This window comes from Dendrobates tinctorius, unplaced genomic scaffold (assembly GCF_039654945.1).
Source record: "Dendrobates tinctorius isolate UK_male_01 unplaced genomic scaffold, ASM3965494v1 ptg000020l, whole genome shotgun sequence".
In the NCBI taxonomy this organism is placed as follows: Eukaryota; Metazoa; Chordata; class Amphibia; order Anura; family Dendrobatidae; genus Dendrobates; species Dendrobates tinctorius.
The window spans coordinates 8,228,907-8,244,345 of NW_027361688.1; the positions used below are offsets into that span (position 1 = coordinate 8,228,907).

Genomic DNA, 15,439 nt, shown 5'->3' on the forward strand with positions numbered 1-15,439 from the left:
CATAGCTTTCCCATAGTCCTGAATGGGGGATGCAGTGTGATAGTACATATCATTATAAAACGCTGCAGATTTTCTGTTTGGGAGTCTGGAAAAGCTGAGTAATGACCAATAAGGTCATCAATGCGGCACCCAGCTTTCCCATAATCCTGAACAGTAATTGATCTCTTTAATTCATCTCATTACTAAGGGAGGTCTACCATTCGGGAAGTCTGGGAAAGCTAAATAGTAACCAACATGGCCACCCATCTTTTCTGGATGCCTGAATGGCAAATATAAATATATCATGACATGACTAAGCAGATTGGCCGCTCAGGGGTCTGATAAAAGCTGAATAATAACCAATGGGGCTACCTTTACAGTTTTGGCTTGTCACCCAGCTTTCCCAGGGTCCTGAATGAAAAACGCTTTTCTATTTTTATTTTTTTTCCCCTAATAATGGTGCCCAGTTCATACTTTTTACAGCTTTCGTTCACCGAAGCGGCGCCGGATATTTAATATTCTGACGAGCGGCTGAGAACCCTGAACACAAAAAAGGATGAACGCTTGTCGGTGAGGAGGGTGATTGCGTCCTGAGCGTCGGAGCAATTGCACTGGAAGCGATTTTTATTTTTCCTGGGCATCATTCCTTACAGATATTTTCTCCTCATATTCACTTCTGACCTTGCTCGGGTTGGATCTAGTGCTAGAAATACAAATTGTCCCCAACCGGACTGGAACTGACAGAGTTAATTTAAAAAAACGGAGAAAGGGTCGGGATTTTCCACTCGGTAATTGCACGGAAAAACACCATTAATAAACAGGTGCATTATTTTTAATGAGCTCCTTGAAAAGTCACTTTATGTAGGGCGCGATGATGATTAATACGCAGGTTAATTTGTAAAGGGGGGAAATGATGGTGATGGGGGGGACGTGGTGAGCGGCGGCGTTATCAGAGCTTAGCACTCGCGCTGTCATTAGCCTGCGGGGACAGACACTTAATGACTACGGGACACTCACTACGCTTGAGCTCTGCCAGGAGACCCCCATAGAGCAAAGCCAGGGATGCAGGACATATTGGTCATACTAAAGCAGGGTAGGGGGGAGGTGAAGCTGCAGATGTAGCAGTCGGCCCCAATGCCAATAACTATTTTATAATCTTCTCTAAAATAGATACGTCTTTCACAAATAAATACTTAAGAGCCTGATCACTGGGGGTCCCATCGTAGTAATCAGGGAAAGGGGTAAGAGGGAGATGAAGCTGCAGATGTAGCAGTCGGCCCCGATGACAGTAGTTATTTTATAATCTACTATAATAAATAGATTTTCCCCATAACAATACTAATCAGTTAGGAGATAAGTGCCTGATTGCTGCGGTCCCCCTTGCAGTCATCGGGACAGGGAAGTAGGATAGGAGGGATATGAAGCTGCAGATGTAGTAGTCAGCCCCGATGACAGTAATTATTTAATGATCTTTAATAATAAATACGTTTTTCATAAATAAACAATCAATTAGGAAATAAGACCCTGATTTCTGGGGATCCCATCGTAGTAATCAGGGAAAAGGGTAACAGGGAGATGAAGCTGCCGATGTAGCAATCAGCCCCAATGACAGGAACTATTTTTTAATCTTCTATAAGAAATAAGTTTTCTTCAAATCAACACTTGTTAATTAAGCGACAAGTTACTGATTACTGAAGGTCCCTTTGTCGACATCACGGAAGGGGGTAGGAGGGAGATGAAGCTGCAGATGTAGCTTCACGAAATGGGGTAGGGGGGAGATGAAGCTGCAGATGTAGCTTCACAGAAGGGGGTAGGAGGGAGATGAAGCTGCAGATGTAGCAATGAGCCCCGATGACAGGAACTATTTTTTAATCTTCTATAAGAAATAAGTTTTCTTCAAATCAACACTTATTAATTAAGCGACAAGTTACTGATTACTGAAGGTCCCTTTGTCGACATCACGGAAGGGGGTAGGAGGGAGATGAAGCTGCAGATGCAGCTTCACGAAATGGGGTAGGGGGGAGATGAAGCTGCAGATGTAGCTTCACAGAAGGGGGTAGGAGGGAGATGAAGCTGCAGATGTAGCAATCAGTCCCGATGACAGTGGTTATTTTATAATCTTCTATATTAAATAGGTTTTCGCAACTCAACACTTATCACCATCAGGATCACTTAAAGTCATCAGGGCAGGGCTGAAAGGTAAGGGGGGAGATGAAGGTGCAGATGTAACAGTTAGGCTCCATGAAAGTGATTATTTTTTAATCTTCAATAATAAATATGTTTTTACAAAATCAACATCAATTAGGTGACTACTGCCCAATTGCTGTGGGTCCCCTCGTAGTCATCAAGATAGGGAGTAGGAGAGAGATGAAGTGTCACGTCGGTAACTCGCACCCCTTCTCTGCACTATCCTACTCACTGCGGTCACCGCTCTGCTCCTCCCAGTGTCAGGCCATCTCGCTGAGCTGCGTGCGAACACTTCCAGCACTGCTACATTCTCAGGTGGCTGGAGCCTCTTCACCTGGCTATAGGGAGGAGCGGCCAGACTCTGCAGGAATTTAACCCGCTGTGTCCTGTAGAGTTTTGCCTCCCTGTCCTGTCCACTGCCAGCAGGGAATATATTAGGCAGTTCATCCCTCTGGTTCTTGCCTGAACTTAGTTTCATAGTTGCAGAGCGTCTCTAGCATCCTGTCTAGGAGCATTATAGTTTTGTCTCTACTGTTACTGAACTGGCTTGTTTCTTCATTTTGTCTGATCTCTCCGCTCATGACCCCGGCTCCGCATTTTGAACTTGCGCTGTCCGCCCCAACCACAGACTTTCTGACCACGTCTCTGTTTATGCCCTCTGTACCTCTGACTCTTCAGTCACCTGCTGCAGATCTGGGGACCAAGCCTATCCTCACCACCAGAGGTTCTAGTACAGACCAGGTAGCCACTTAGTCACATCCTTCCAGAGTAAGCCCGGGCAGTGACGCAGTGGGTCCACTGTCATCGGGCCAAAAGTCGGTGGGTAGGAGGGAAATGAAGCTGCAGACATTTTCCTGGAGAGTTTTCACCTAGGAAAACTCAGAGGCTCCGGCCGGCGGAACAAAGATCTGGTGTGCACATACCCTTTTGGGGAGTTTTTTGGAGCAGTTTTTCATTTGGTGTAGTGATTTTGATGAGTTTTTGCCTGAAGTGTTTTTGCTGCCTTTTGATTGGACAGTTCGTAGTTTGGGGCAGATCACCCCCCCACCCCAAAAAAAGAAAAAAAAGCTGCTGCAAAAAGAGATACGAAAAGATGCCAAAAAAAGACATTTCTGGAAAAACACAGCCGGTTCCTAAAAGAAGTGACACATACCCTAAGATTGATAGTAGTTTTTGAGGAGGATTTTAGTGAGGATCCACCAAAAATCCAACTCTTTACAACACTCAGTGTGAACTCAGCTTTCCGGTCTTTTTCCGGTGCAGTTTTCTATGGAAACCTCTTCAGGAAACGCGCCTTCTTTCGGGCAGTTTTTCGTTTCCTGAAGTTGGTTTTGAAAAGTTTTTGAAGCATTTTAGAAGAGGTTTTTTTTCTGAAATGTTTTTTGCAGCCTTTTGATTGTTCAGTAGCAAGTTTGGAGAGGATTTCATGAGGAGCTGCTTCAAAGAGGTGACCTGGCCTCAAACACTGCTGTGACCCCAAAAACCTAAGACATCACTGCTGTGACCCCAAAAACCTAAGACATCACTGCTGTGACCCATGAACACTATGACATCACTGCTGTGACCCCAAAAACCTACGACATCACTGCTGTGACCCCAAAAACCTACATCACTGCTCTGACCCATGAACATTATGACATCACTGCTGTGACCCCAAAAAACCTACATCACTGCTGTGACCTCCCCTGAACACTATATCACTGCTGTGACCCCTGAACACGATGACATCACTGCTGTGACCTCCCCTGAACACTATATCACTGCTGTGACCCCTGAGCACGATGACATCACTGCTGTGACCCCTGAACACGATGACATCACTGCTGTGATCCCGTACAGAAGCTTCCACTCTAGTGCCAGCCACAGTGGCACGTCGCCTGAAATCCCAGCCTGAGCACTGGGGACACTGGAAGACATCCCATAGTCATCTACAGAAAACTCTATACAACCTCGCAACACATATCCATAGCAACCAATCACAGCCGAGCTCTCATTTTTTACAGCCTCTTTGGAAAATGAAAGCAATGACCTTATTGGCTGCTATTAATTTCTCCTCTTCCCTCATATCATCTCGCTCCCTATCGTACATAGGCTCTACACACGTGACAGTATGCGCCGACGTCACCTCTGAAGTGCAGCGCCGTCGTTAGGAGGAGCCGTTGCTGGGCAACCTCAAAACTAACAGACGTGCGCATGCGCGCTGCTGAAATCCGGTCTGTAAACCACTTCCGGGTTAGACAGGCTGCATGTAAGACTGTGGAGAGGTCAGCCGGGTAAGAAGGGGTCGCTGGGCGATAATTAACCCCTGATTTACTTGCGTGCATGAGAGGTGACTGTGGGCAGTAATAATTGCAGGTCCTGATGAGCGGAGGTGTGTGCGGCGCCGTGTAATGTCAGGCGGCATAGACATGAGGTGATTGTGTGGTGTGTATGGAGGTGGGGTGGAATAATCTGCCAGGCCACACATCACCTGACCATATGTCACATGACCTCACTCCGATCGGCCCGTCACCTGACCCCACACCGCACTCCGATCCGCCCGTCACTTGACCCCACACAGCACTCCGATCCGCCCGGCACCTGACCGCACACCGCACTCCGATCCGCCCGTCACCTGACCGCACTCCGATCCGCCCGTCACCTGACCCCACACCGCACTCCGATCCGCCCGTCACCTGACCGCACTCCGAGCCGCCCGTCACCTGACCGCACTCCGATCCGCCCGTCACCTGACCGCACTCCGATCCGCCCGTCACCTGACCGCACTCCGATCCGCCCGTCACCTGACCGCACTCCGTTCCGCCCGTCACCTGACCGCACTCCGATCCGCCCGTCACCTGACCGCACTCCGATCCGCCCGTCACCTGACCGCACTCCGATCCGCCCGTCACCTGACCCCACACCGCACTCCGATCCGCCCGTCACCTGACCCCACACCGCACTCCGATCCGCCCGTCACCTGACCCCACACCACACTCCGATCCGCCCGTCACCTGACCCCACACCGCACTCCGATCCGCCCGTCACCTGACCACACTCCGATCCGTCCGTCACCTGACCGCACACCGCACTCCGATCCGCCCGTCACCTGACCCCACACCGCACTCCGATCCGCCCGTCACCTGACCCCACACCGCACTCCGATCCGCCCGTCACCTGACCACACTCCGATCCGTCCGTCACCTGACCGCACTCCGATCCGTCCGTCACCTGACCGCACACCGCACTCCGATCCGCCCGTCACCTGACCCCACACCGCACTCCGATCGGCCCGTCACCTGACCCCACACCGCACTCCGATCGGCCCGTCACCTGACCCCACACCGCACTCCGATCCGCCCGTCACCTGACCACACTCCGATCCGTCCGTCACCTGACCGCACTCCGATCCGTCCGTCACCTGACCGCACACCGCACTCCGATCCGTCCGTCACCTGACCGCACACCGCACTCCGATCGGCCCGTCACCTGACCCCACACCGCACTCCGATCGGCCCGTCACCTGACCCCACACCGCACTCCGATCCGCCCGTCACCTGACCCCACACAGCACTCCGATCCGCCCGGCACCTGACCGCACACCGCACTCCGATCCGCCCGTCACCTGACCGCACTCCGATCCGCCCGTCACCTGACCCCACACCGCACTCCGATCCGCCCGTCACCTGACCCCACACCGCACTCCGATCCGCCCGTCACCTGACCCCACACCGCACTCCGATCCGCCCGTCACCTGACCCCACACCGCACTCCGATCCGCCCGTCACCTGACCGCACTCCGATCCGCCCGTCACCTGACCCCACACCGCACTCCGATCCGCCCGTCACCTGACCCCACACCGCACTCCGATCCGCCCGTCACCTGACCCCACACCGCACTCCGATCCGCCCGTCACCTGACCACACTCCGATCCGTCCGTCACCTGACCGCACTCCGATCCGTCCGTCACCTGACCGCACACCGCACTCCGATCCGCCCGTCACCTGACCCCACACCGCACTCCGATCCGCCCGTCACCTGACCCCACACCGCACTCCGATCCGCCCGTCACCTGACCCCACACCGCACTCCGATCCGCCCGTCACCTGACCCCACACCGCACTCCGATCCGCCCGTCACCTGACCACACTCCGATCCGTCCGTCACCTGACCGCACTCCGATCCGTCCGTCACCTGACCCCACACCGCACTCCGATCCGCCCGTCACCTGACCCCACACCGCACTCCGATCCGCCCGTCACCTGACCGCACTCCGATCCGCCCGTCACCTGACCCCACACCGCACTCCGATCCGCCCGTCACCTGACCCCACACCGCACTCCGATCCGCCCGTCACCTGACCCCACACCGCACTCCGATCCGCCCGTCACCTGACCACACTCCGATCCGTCCGTCACCTGACCGCACTCCGATCCGTCCGTCACCTGACCGCACACCGCACTCCGATCCGCCCGTCACCTGACCCCACACCGCACTCCGATCCGCCCGTCACCTGACCCCACACCGCACTCCGATCCGCCCGTCACCTGACCCCACACCGCACTCCGATCCGCCCGTCACCTGACCCCACACCGCACTCCGATCCGCCCGTCACCTGACCCCACACCGCACTCCGATCCGCCCGTCACCTGACCCCACACCGCACTCCGAGCCGCCCGTCACCTGACCGCACTCCGAGCCGCCCGTCACCTGACCGCACTCCGAGCCGCCCGTCACCTGACCGCACTCCGATCCGCCCGTCACCTGACCGCACTCCGATCCGCCCGTCACCTGACCGCACTCCGTTCCGCCCGTCACCTGACCGCACTCCGATCCGCCCGTCACCTGACCGCACTCCGATCCGCCCGTCACCTGACCGCACTCCGATCCGCCCGTCACCTGACCCCACACCGCACTCCGATCCGCCCGTCACCTGACCCCACACCGCACTCCGATCCGCCCGTCACCTGACCCCACACCACACTCCGATCCGCCCGTCACCTGACCCCACACCGCACTCCGATCCGCCCGTCACCTGACCACACTCCGATCCGTCCGTCACCTGACCGCACACCGCACTCCGATCCGCCCGTCACCTGACCCCACACCGCACTCCGATCCGCCCGTCACCTGACCCCACACCGCACTCCGATCCGCCCGTCACCTGACCCCACACCGCACTCCGAGCCGCCCGTCACCTGACCCCACACCGCACTCCGAGCCGCCCGTCACCTGACCCCACACCGCACTCCGAGCCGCCCGTCACCTGACCCCACACCGCACTCCGAGCCGCCCGTCACCTGACCGCACACTGCACTCCGATCCGCCCGTCACCTGACCGCACTCCGATCCGCCCGTCACCTGACCGCACTCCGATCCGCCCGTCACCTGACCGCACTCCGATCCGCCCGTCACCTGACCGCACACCGCACTCCGATCCGCCCGTCACCTGACCGCACACCGCGCTACGATCCGTCCGTCACCTGACCGCACACCGCGCTACGATCCGCCCGTCACCTGACCGCACACCGCGCTCCGATCCGCCCGTCACCTGACCGCACACCGCGCTACGAGCCGCCCGTCACCTGACCGCACTCCGAGCCGCCCGTCACCTGACCACACACCGCACTCCGATCCGCCCGCACCTGACCACACACCGCACTCCGATCCGCCCGTCACCTGACCCCACACCGCACTCCGAGCCGATCGTCACCTGACTACACACCGCACTCCGATCCGTCCGTCACCTGACTGCACTCCGATCCGCCCGTCACCTGACCGCACACCGCACTCCGATCCGCCGCACTACGATCCGTCCGTCACCTGACCACACACCGCACTCCGAGCCGCCTGTCACCTGACCGCACTCCGAGCCGCCCGTCACCTGACCGCACACCGCACTCCGATCCGCCCGTCACCTGACCGCACACCGCACTCCGATCCGCCCGTCACCTGACCGCACACCGCACTCCGATCCGCCCGTCACCTGACCGCACACCGCACTCCGATCCGCCCGTCACCTGACCGCACACCGCACTCCGATCCGCCCGCACCTGACCACACACCGCACTCCGAGCCGATCGTCACCTGACTACACACCGCACTCCGATCCGTCCGTCACCTGACTGCACTCCGATCCGCCCGTCACCTGACCGCACACCGCACTCCGTTCCGCCGCACTACGATCCGTCCGTCACCTGACCACACACCGCACTCCGAGCCGCCTGTCACCTGACCGCACTCCGATCCGCCCGTCACCTGACCGCACACCGCACTCCGATCCGCCCGTCACCTGACCGCACACCGCACTCCGATCCGCCCGTCACCTGACCGCACACCGCACTCCGATCCGCCTGTCACCTGACCACACACCGCGCTCCGATCCGCCCGTCACCTGACAACACACCACACTCCGAGCCGCCCGTCACCTGACCGCACTCCGAGCCGCCTGTCACCTGACCACACTCCGAGCCGCCCGTCACCTGACCGCACTCCGAGCCGCCCGTCACCTGACCGCACTCCGAGCCGCCCGTCACCTGACCGCACTCCGAGCCGCCCGTCACCTGACCGCACTCCGAGCCGCCCGTCACCTGACCGCACTCCGAGCCGCCCGTCACCTGACCGCACTCCGAGCCGCCCGTCACCTGACCGCACACCGCACTCTGATCCGCCCGTCACCTGACCGCACACCGCACTCTGAGCCGCCCGTCACCTGATCATGCACCGCACTGTGATCCGCCCGTCACCTGACCACACACCGCACTCCGAGGCGCCCATCCTTTAGTAAGAATGCTAGCTAACGTATCTGACTAATGATGTTGGGACTAAATGAGTGAAGTGTCACCGTGCAGTGAAGTAAATTTGTAGCAGTGTCCTCTAGGCGGCATGTGTTAGTAATACTGAGGAGGGGACATTTATTGCTTAATATTGAAGAAGAAATCGGGCAGATTGAAAATCATCGTGCCCAATCCCTCCCACCCTCAGCACCTCTGTACACATTCAGCGTTCCTCTTATGTCTCTAGGCCCCTCTCCGGGGTGGTCTCCTACAGATAGCCCCCCGCCCCTCTGCCTTATTAGTGCCGATAATGTCCCATACAGGGATCCCATTTCTTGGCCCCTCTGTAGCAGCCGCTATCGCGCTAATTCCTGGCGCTCGTTCCTATATGAGGCGGTTTTCTGGCCCTGCCCTTCACTATGTGGCGGTAATAGTCTGTGACTATAAAGACCTCGTACTGTAATAAATGTCAGTTCTGCTTATTATTGAGGTGACAGGAATGTCTGTAAATCCCGTCCTGGGCGCCGCCTGCTCCCTCCTCACAGCCGTCATGGCCGTCCTGCTGATGCCAGACTAGTGACAAATATCTTAAATATTCACCACGGCATCACGATATTTTTTTTCCCACTATCGCACCTTTACCCTCTTCTCGATATGTGCCGGTCACATCCATGGCGAGGGGTGTGGGTGCGTCGTGCAGGCTCAGCTGCGGAGCCCTCGCCATACACGGCAGGAATCGGAGGCCACCAGAACGAGCTCCGATTGCGTAGCACAATCACCCCAGCGGCTTCTCCAGCTTTATTTTACAAAATTAGGATTTTTTTTTAATCATTTTGTTATAAAAGAAAAAAGATAAGTTTGGTATCGTCATCGCACTGTCGGGTCATTTTTACATTTTCTCATTTCTCCGTACATTATATAGTAAAGTGAATGATGTCGTTCAAAAATACGACTCGTCCCACAAACAAATTAGACGTCATACGGCGATGTGGATAGAAAAGGGAAAAAGTTATTGGTCTTGGTTGTTGGTTGTACACAGGATGGCCGGCTGTACAGGTGATGGCTGGTGATTGCCTGCTGTGCAGGTGATGGGTTGTTCTGCAGGTAATGGCTGGCTGTACAGGTGATGATCAGGTGATGGCTGGTTTGGCAGTTAATGGCCGGCTGTACAGGTGATGGGTAGGTGATGGCTTGTTGGGCATGTAATGGCTGGTTGTACTGGTGATGGACATGTGTTGCCTTTTAGGACAAATGATGGCTTGTTGGTCCAGTGATGGCTTATTGAACAGGTGATGGCTTGTTGGACAGGTGATGGCCGGCTGTACAGGTGATGAGCAGGTGATGGACAGATGATGGCAGTTGATGGCCGGTTGTATAGGTGATGTGCAGGTGATGGTGGGCTGTCCAGGTGATGTGCATGTGGTGACCGGCTGTACAGGTGATGGGCAGGTGATGGCCAGGCTGTACAGGTGATGTGCATTTGATGGCAATCTGTACAAGTGATGTGTACATGGTGGCAGGCTATACAGGTGATGGGCACATGATGGCTGGCTGTACAGGTGATGGCTGGCTGTACAGGTTATGGGCAGGTGATGGCCGGCTGTACAGGTGATGGGCACGTGATGACCGGCTGTACAGGTGATGGGCACGTGATGACCAGCTGTACAGGTGATGGGCACGTGATGACCGGCTGTACAGGTGATGGGCAGGTGATGGCCGGCTGTACAGGTGATGGGCACGTGATGACCGGCTGTACAGGTGATGGGCACGTGATGACCGGCTGTACAGGTGATGGACACGTGATGACCGGCTGTACAGGTGATGGGCAGGTGATGGCCGGCTGTACAGGTGATGGGCAGGTGATGGCCGGCTGTACAGGTGATGGGCACGTGATGGCCGGCTGTACAGGTGATGGGCACGTGATGACCGGCTGTACAGGTGATGGGCAGGTGATGGCCGGCTGTACAGGTGATGGGCACGTGATGGCCGGCTGTACAGGTGATGGGCACGTGATGGCCGGCTGTACAGGTGATGGGCAGGTGATGACCGGCTGTACAGGTGATGGGCAGGTGATGACCGGCTGTACAGGTGATGGGCAGGTGATGACCGGCTGTGCAGGTGATGGGCAGGTGATGACCGACTGTACAGGTGATGGGCAGGTGATGGCCGGCTGTACAGGTGATGGCTGATTGTGGGATTAATTGCTTTGTTTTTTCAGTGTTGGGCTTTTTTCTATTACCAGTGACTCCAGCCATGCTGCATTGTCTGGTGTTAGTCTTAGGTTTCCTGTATACGCCTCTTGTATCATTTTTGGACCAGGCAGCCCCCTCATTGAGCTTTTCGGCAGAGGTCCTGGTGGTCAGATCCCTGCTGTTCATACATCGATGAGTAATCTGACTCCTGTTACCGGGGTTTGTTGTGCCCGACAACCTGTTCATGGTTGTCAGGTATTGTATCCCGCACAACCAGACTGACAGACGTGACCAAGTTGTCCAGAAACCTAAACTAGGATAATGCCGAGAAGGGGTGAAGCGGCTGTTCCCCAATTATCCCTCATATACGTTGTTCCTAAGGGCGCCCAGTAACGCCGAACCAATGGTTGTTCGTTCTCTGTTGTGCAGGGCGATACCTCCAAGCCGCTCCCGCCATGTCCTCCCTGTCGAATTACGCCATCCGCATGACCCGACTCAGCGCCAGAATCTTCGGAGAGGTGGTGCGACCGACAAATACCTACTCCATGAAGGTGGTGAAACTCCTAAGCGAGCAGCCCCGGGTGAAAAGGAAAGAGGTTTACGAGTGGTACCCGCCGCACCACATCTACACGCCGCTCATGCGCCATCTGAGATTTCTCGGCCTTTACAGGTAAACTCCTCATGGCCTGCGCGTCACACAAAGCCTGCCCTAGATTAGAAAAAAATGTTTTTGTTGCCCATAACAACCAATCAGAGCTCAGCTTTCATTTTGTAAACTGAAAGCTGCGCTGTGATTGGTTGCTATTAGAGATGAGCGCGTATGCTGTGTCCGGTGAGCGCTCCGCCGCCCCTGTGTCCGGTGAGCGCGCCGCCGCCGCCCCTGTGTCCGGTGAGCGCGCCGCCGCCGCCCCTGTGTCCGGTGAGCGCGCCGCCGCCGCCCCTGTGTCCGGTGAGCGCGCCGCCGCCGCCCCTGTGTCCGGTGAGCGCGCCGCCGCCGCCCCTGTGTCCGGTGAGCGCGCCGCCGCCGCCCCTGTGTCCGGTGAGCGCGCCGCCGCCGCCCCTGTGTCCGGTGAGCGCGCCGCCGCCCCTGTGTCCGGTGAGCGCGCCGCCGCCGCCGCCCCTGTGTCCGGTGAGCGCGCCGCCGCCGCCCCTGTGTCCGGTGAGCGCGCCGCCGCCGCCGCCCCTGTGTCCGGTGAGCGCGCCGCCGCCCCTGTGTCCGGTGAGCGCGCCGCCGCCCCTGTGTCCGGTGAGCGCGCCGCCGCCGCCGCCCCTGTGTCCGGTGAGCCCGCCGCCGCCCCTGTGTCCGGTGAGCGCGCCGCCCCTGTGTCCGGTGAGCCCGCCGCCGCCCCTGTGTCCGGTGAGCGCGCCGCCCCTGTGTCCGGTGAGCGCGCCGCCCCTGTGTCCGGTGAGCGCGCCGCCCCTGTGTCCGGTGAGCGCGCCGCCCCTGTGTCCGGTGAGCGCGCCGCCCCTGTGTCCGGTGAGCGCGCCGCCCCTGTGTCCGGTGAGCGCGCCGCCCCTGTGTCCGGTGAGCGCGCCGCCCCTGTGTCCGGTGAGCGCGCCGCCGCCCCTGTGTACAATAACTTGTTGCCCTTTGCAGGGATGAACACGAGGACTTTAAAGAAGAAATGAAGCGTCTGCGGAGACTGCGGGGAAAAGGAACACCAAAGAAGGGGGAAGGCAAGAGAGCCAAGAAGAAGGCCGCGTAGTCCGCGCAGTGCTTAGACGCTGCTGTCACTCTCACTTAAAGGGACGGTATTTTCAGTGGGGCCCTACTGCCCTGAGGACATGAAGTCTGTATGTGGAGTCACTGGTACAATGTATGAAAGTCACTTATATGGATACGATGTGGAATAAAGAAATCCTCCACATTTAAAGGTGTCGACTACATTGAGTTTTTATGTTATTTTATTTGCTCACAGTTATCTGACACACACTACTCCTGCAATCAGACAAAGGGGTGGGGCTTATGGAAGTGCTGAGTGGCGGATGCCAACTGTGGGACAGCGGTGTGACTTATGGTGGCTTTCACTGGGGGTCCTGGCACCTGTAAACATTACATAGGTAAGTACACGGATACCGTGCTGTACGTACATTGTGGTTGTGCTTAGTACTGTACCTATGTACCACTCTTTCTGCAGATCCTGAAGGACCTAAAATCAGACCCCTAGTAAGCCAATATCAACAACGTATCCTAACAATAAGTGGGCAATAAATAAGTCATGAATAACCCCATAAATAATCATTTCATTGATGACCCCCTTTAACAAACAACAAGGCCTGACCTCGCTCCTGCCGGCCGTTATGGATATACATAGGGGGCAGTATTATAGTAGTTATATTCTTGTACATAGGGGCAGTATTATAGTAGTTATATTCTTGTACATAGGGGCAGTATTATAGTAGTTATATTCCTGTGTATAGGGCAGTATTATAGTAGTTATATTCCTGTATATAGGGCAGTATTATAGTAGTTATATTCCTGTACATAGGGGCAGTATTATAGTAGGTATATTCCTGTACATAGGAGCAGTATTATAGTAGTTATATTCCTGTACATAGGAGCAGTATTATAGTAGTTATATTCCTGTACATAGGGGCAGTATTATAGTAGTTATATTCTTGTACATAGGGGCAGTATTATAGTAGTTATATTCTTGTACATAGGGGCAGTATTATAGTAGTTATATTCTTGTACATAGGGGCAGTATTATAGTAGTTATATTCTTGTACAGAGGGGCAGTATTATAGTAGTTATATTCTTGTACAGAGGGGCAGTATTATAGTAGTTATATTCTTGTACAGAGGGGCAGTATTATAGTAGTTATATTCTTGTACATAGGAGCAGTATTATAGTTGTTATATTCTTGTACATAGGGGGCAGTATTATAGTATATTCTTGTACATAGGGGGTAGTATTATAGTAGTTATATTCTTGTACATAGGGGGCAGTATTATATGGGCAGTATTATAATAGTTATATTCTTGTACATAGGGGGCAGTATTATAGTAGTTATATTCTTGTACATAGGGGGCAGTATTATAGTAGTTATATTCTTGTACATAGGGGGCAGTATTATAGTATATTCTTGTACATAGGGGGTAGTATTATAGTAGTTATTTTCTTGTACATAGGGAGCAGTATTATAGTAGTTATATTCCTGTACATAGGGGCAGTATTATAGTATATTCTTGTACATAGGGGCAGTATTATAGTAATATTCTTGTACATAGGGGCAGTATTATAGTAGTTATATTCTTGTACATAGGAGCAGTATTATAGTAGTTATATTCTTGTACATAGGGGGCAGTATTATAGTAGTTATATTCCTGTACATAGGAACAGTATTATAGTAGTTATATTCTCATAGATAGGGGCAGTATTATAGTAGTTATATTCTTGTACATGGGGGCAGTATTATAGTAGTTATATTCCTGTACATAGGAGCAGTATTATAGTAGTTATATTCTTGTACATAGGAGGCAGTATTATAGTAGTTATATTCTTGTACATAGGGGGCAGTATTATAGTAGTTATATTCTTGTACATAGGGGGCAGTATTATAGTAGTTATATTCTTGTACATAGGGGGCAGTATTATAGTATATTCTTGTACATAGGGGGTAGTATTATAGTAGTTATTTTCTTGTACATAGGGAGCAGTATTATAGTAGTTATATTCCTGTACATAGGGGCAGTATTATAGTATATTCTTGTACATAGGGGCAGTATTATAGTAATATTCTTGTACATAGGGGCAGTATTATAGTAGTTATATTCTTGTACATAGGAGCAGTATTATAGTAGTTATATTCTTGTACATAGGGGGCAGTATTATAGTAGTTATATTCCTGTACATAGGAACAGTATTATAGTAGTTATATTCTCATAGATAGGGGCAGTATTATAGTAGTTATATTCTTGTACATGGGGGCAGTATTATAGTAGTTATATTCCTGTACATAGGAGCAGTATTATAGTAGTTATATTCTTGTACATAGGAGGCAGTATTATAGTAGTTATATTCTTGTACATAGGGGGCAGTATTATAGTATATTCTTGTACATAGGGGGTAGTATTATAGTAGTTATATTCTTGTACATAGGGGGCAGTATTATATGGGCAGTATTATAATAGTTATATTCTTGTACATAGGGGGCAGTATTATAGTAGTTATATTCTTGTACATAGGGGGCAGTATTATAGTAGTTATATTCTTGTACATAGGGGGCAGTATTATAGTATATTCTTGTACATAGGGGGTAGTATTATAGTAGTTATTTTCTTGTACATAGGGAGCAGTATTATAGTAGTTATATTCCTGTACA

At 53.6% G+C, this 15,439-nt stretch overlaps 1 protein-coding gene and 1 long non-coding RNA gene across 6 annotated transcripts in view; one reads left to right on the forward strand and one right to left on the reverse strand.

The window, feature by feature from the left end:
* Positions 1-4,395, reverse strand: part of LOC141083372 (uncharacterized) — a 137,822-nt gene extending 133,427 nt beyond the window's left edge. For 2 of the 3 annotated variants that reach the window (XR_012230698.1, XR_012230700.1), the window contains exon 1: positions 2,399-3,302. This is a non-coding gene — a long non-coding RNA (uncharacterized lncRNA). Of the gene's footprint in view, positions 1-2,398; positions 3,303-4,268 lie in introns of those variants that run through there. The other variant, XR_012230699.1, reaches the window with a different exon arrangement.
* MRPS33 (mitochondrial ribosomal protein S33) lies at positions 4,301-12,988 on the forward strand. Of its 3 annotated transcripts, none has more exons than XM_073567586.1 (3): positions 4,301-4,439; positions 11,544-11,784; positions 12,712-12,988. In XM_073567586.1, the coding sequence occupies exons 2-3, from the start codon at positions 11,570-11,572 to the stop codon at positions 12,818-12,820; spliced, it is 324 nt and encodes a 107-aa protein (XP_073423687.1). In that variant the 5' UTR covers positions 4,301-4,439; positions 11,544-11,569; the 3' UTR covers positions 12,821-12,988. The 3 variants fall into 3 exon arrangements, with proteins under 3 accessions (XP_073423687.1, XP_073423688.1, XP_073423686.1); XM_073567587.1 differs by lacking the exon at positions 4,301-4,439 and adding an exon at positions 4,467-4,579; XM_073567585.1 differs by lacking the exon at positions 4,301-4,439 and adding an exon at positions 4,478-4,537.
* Positions 12,989-15,439: the final 2,451 nt, after the last annotated feature.

Excerpts from the sequence above, each read along its gene's own strand:
- MRPS33 (XM_073567585.1), top strand. Across the intron at positions 11,785-12,711 it reads AGATTTCTCGGCCTTTACAG|GGATGAACACGAGGACTTTA; the intron begins GTAAACTCCTCA and ends TGCCCTTTGCAG.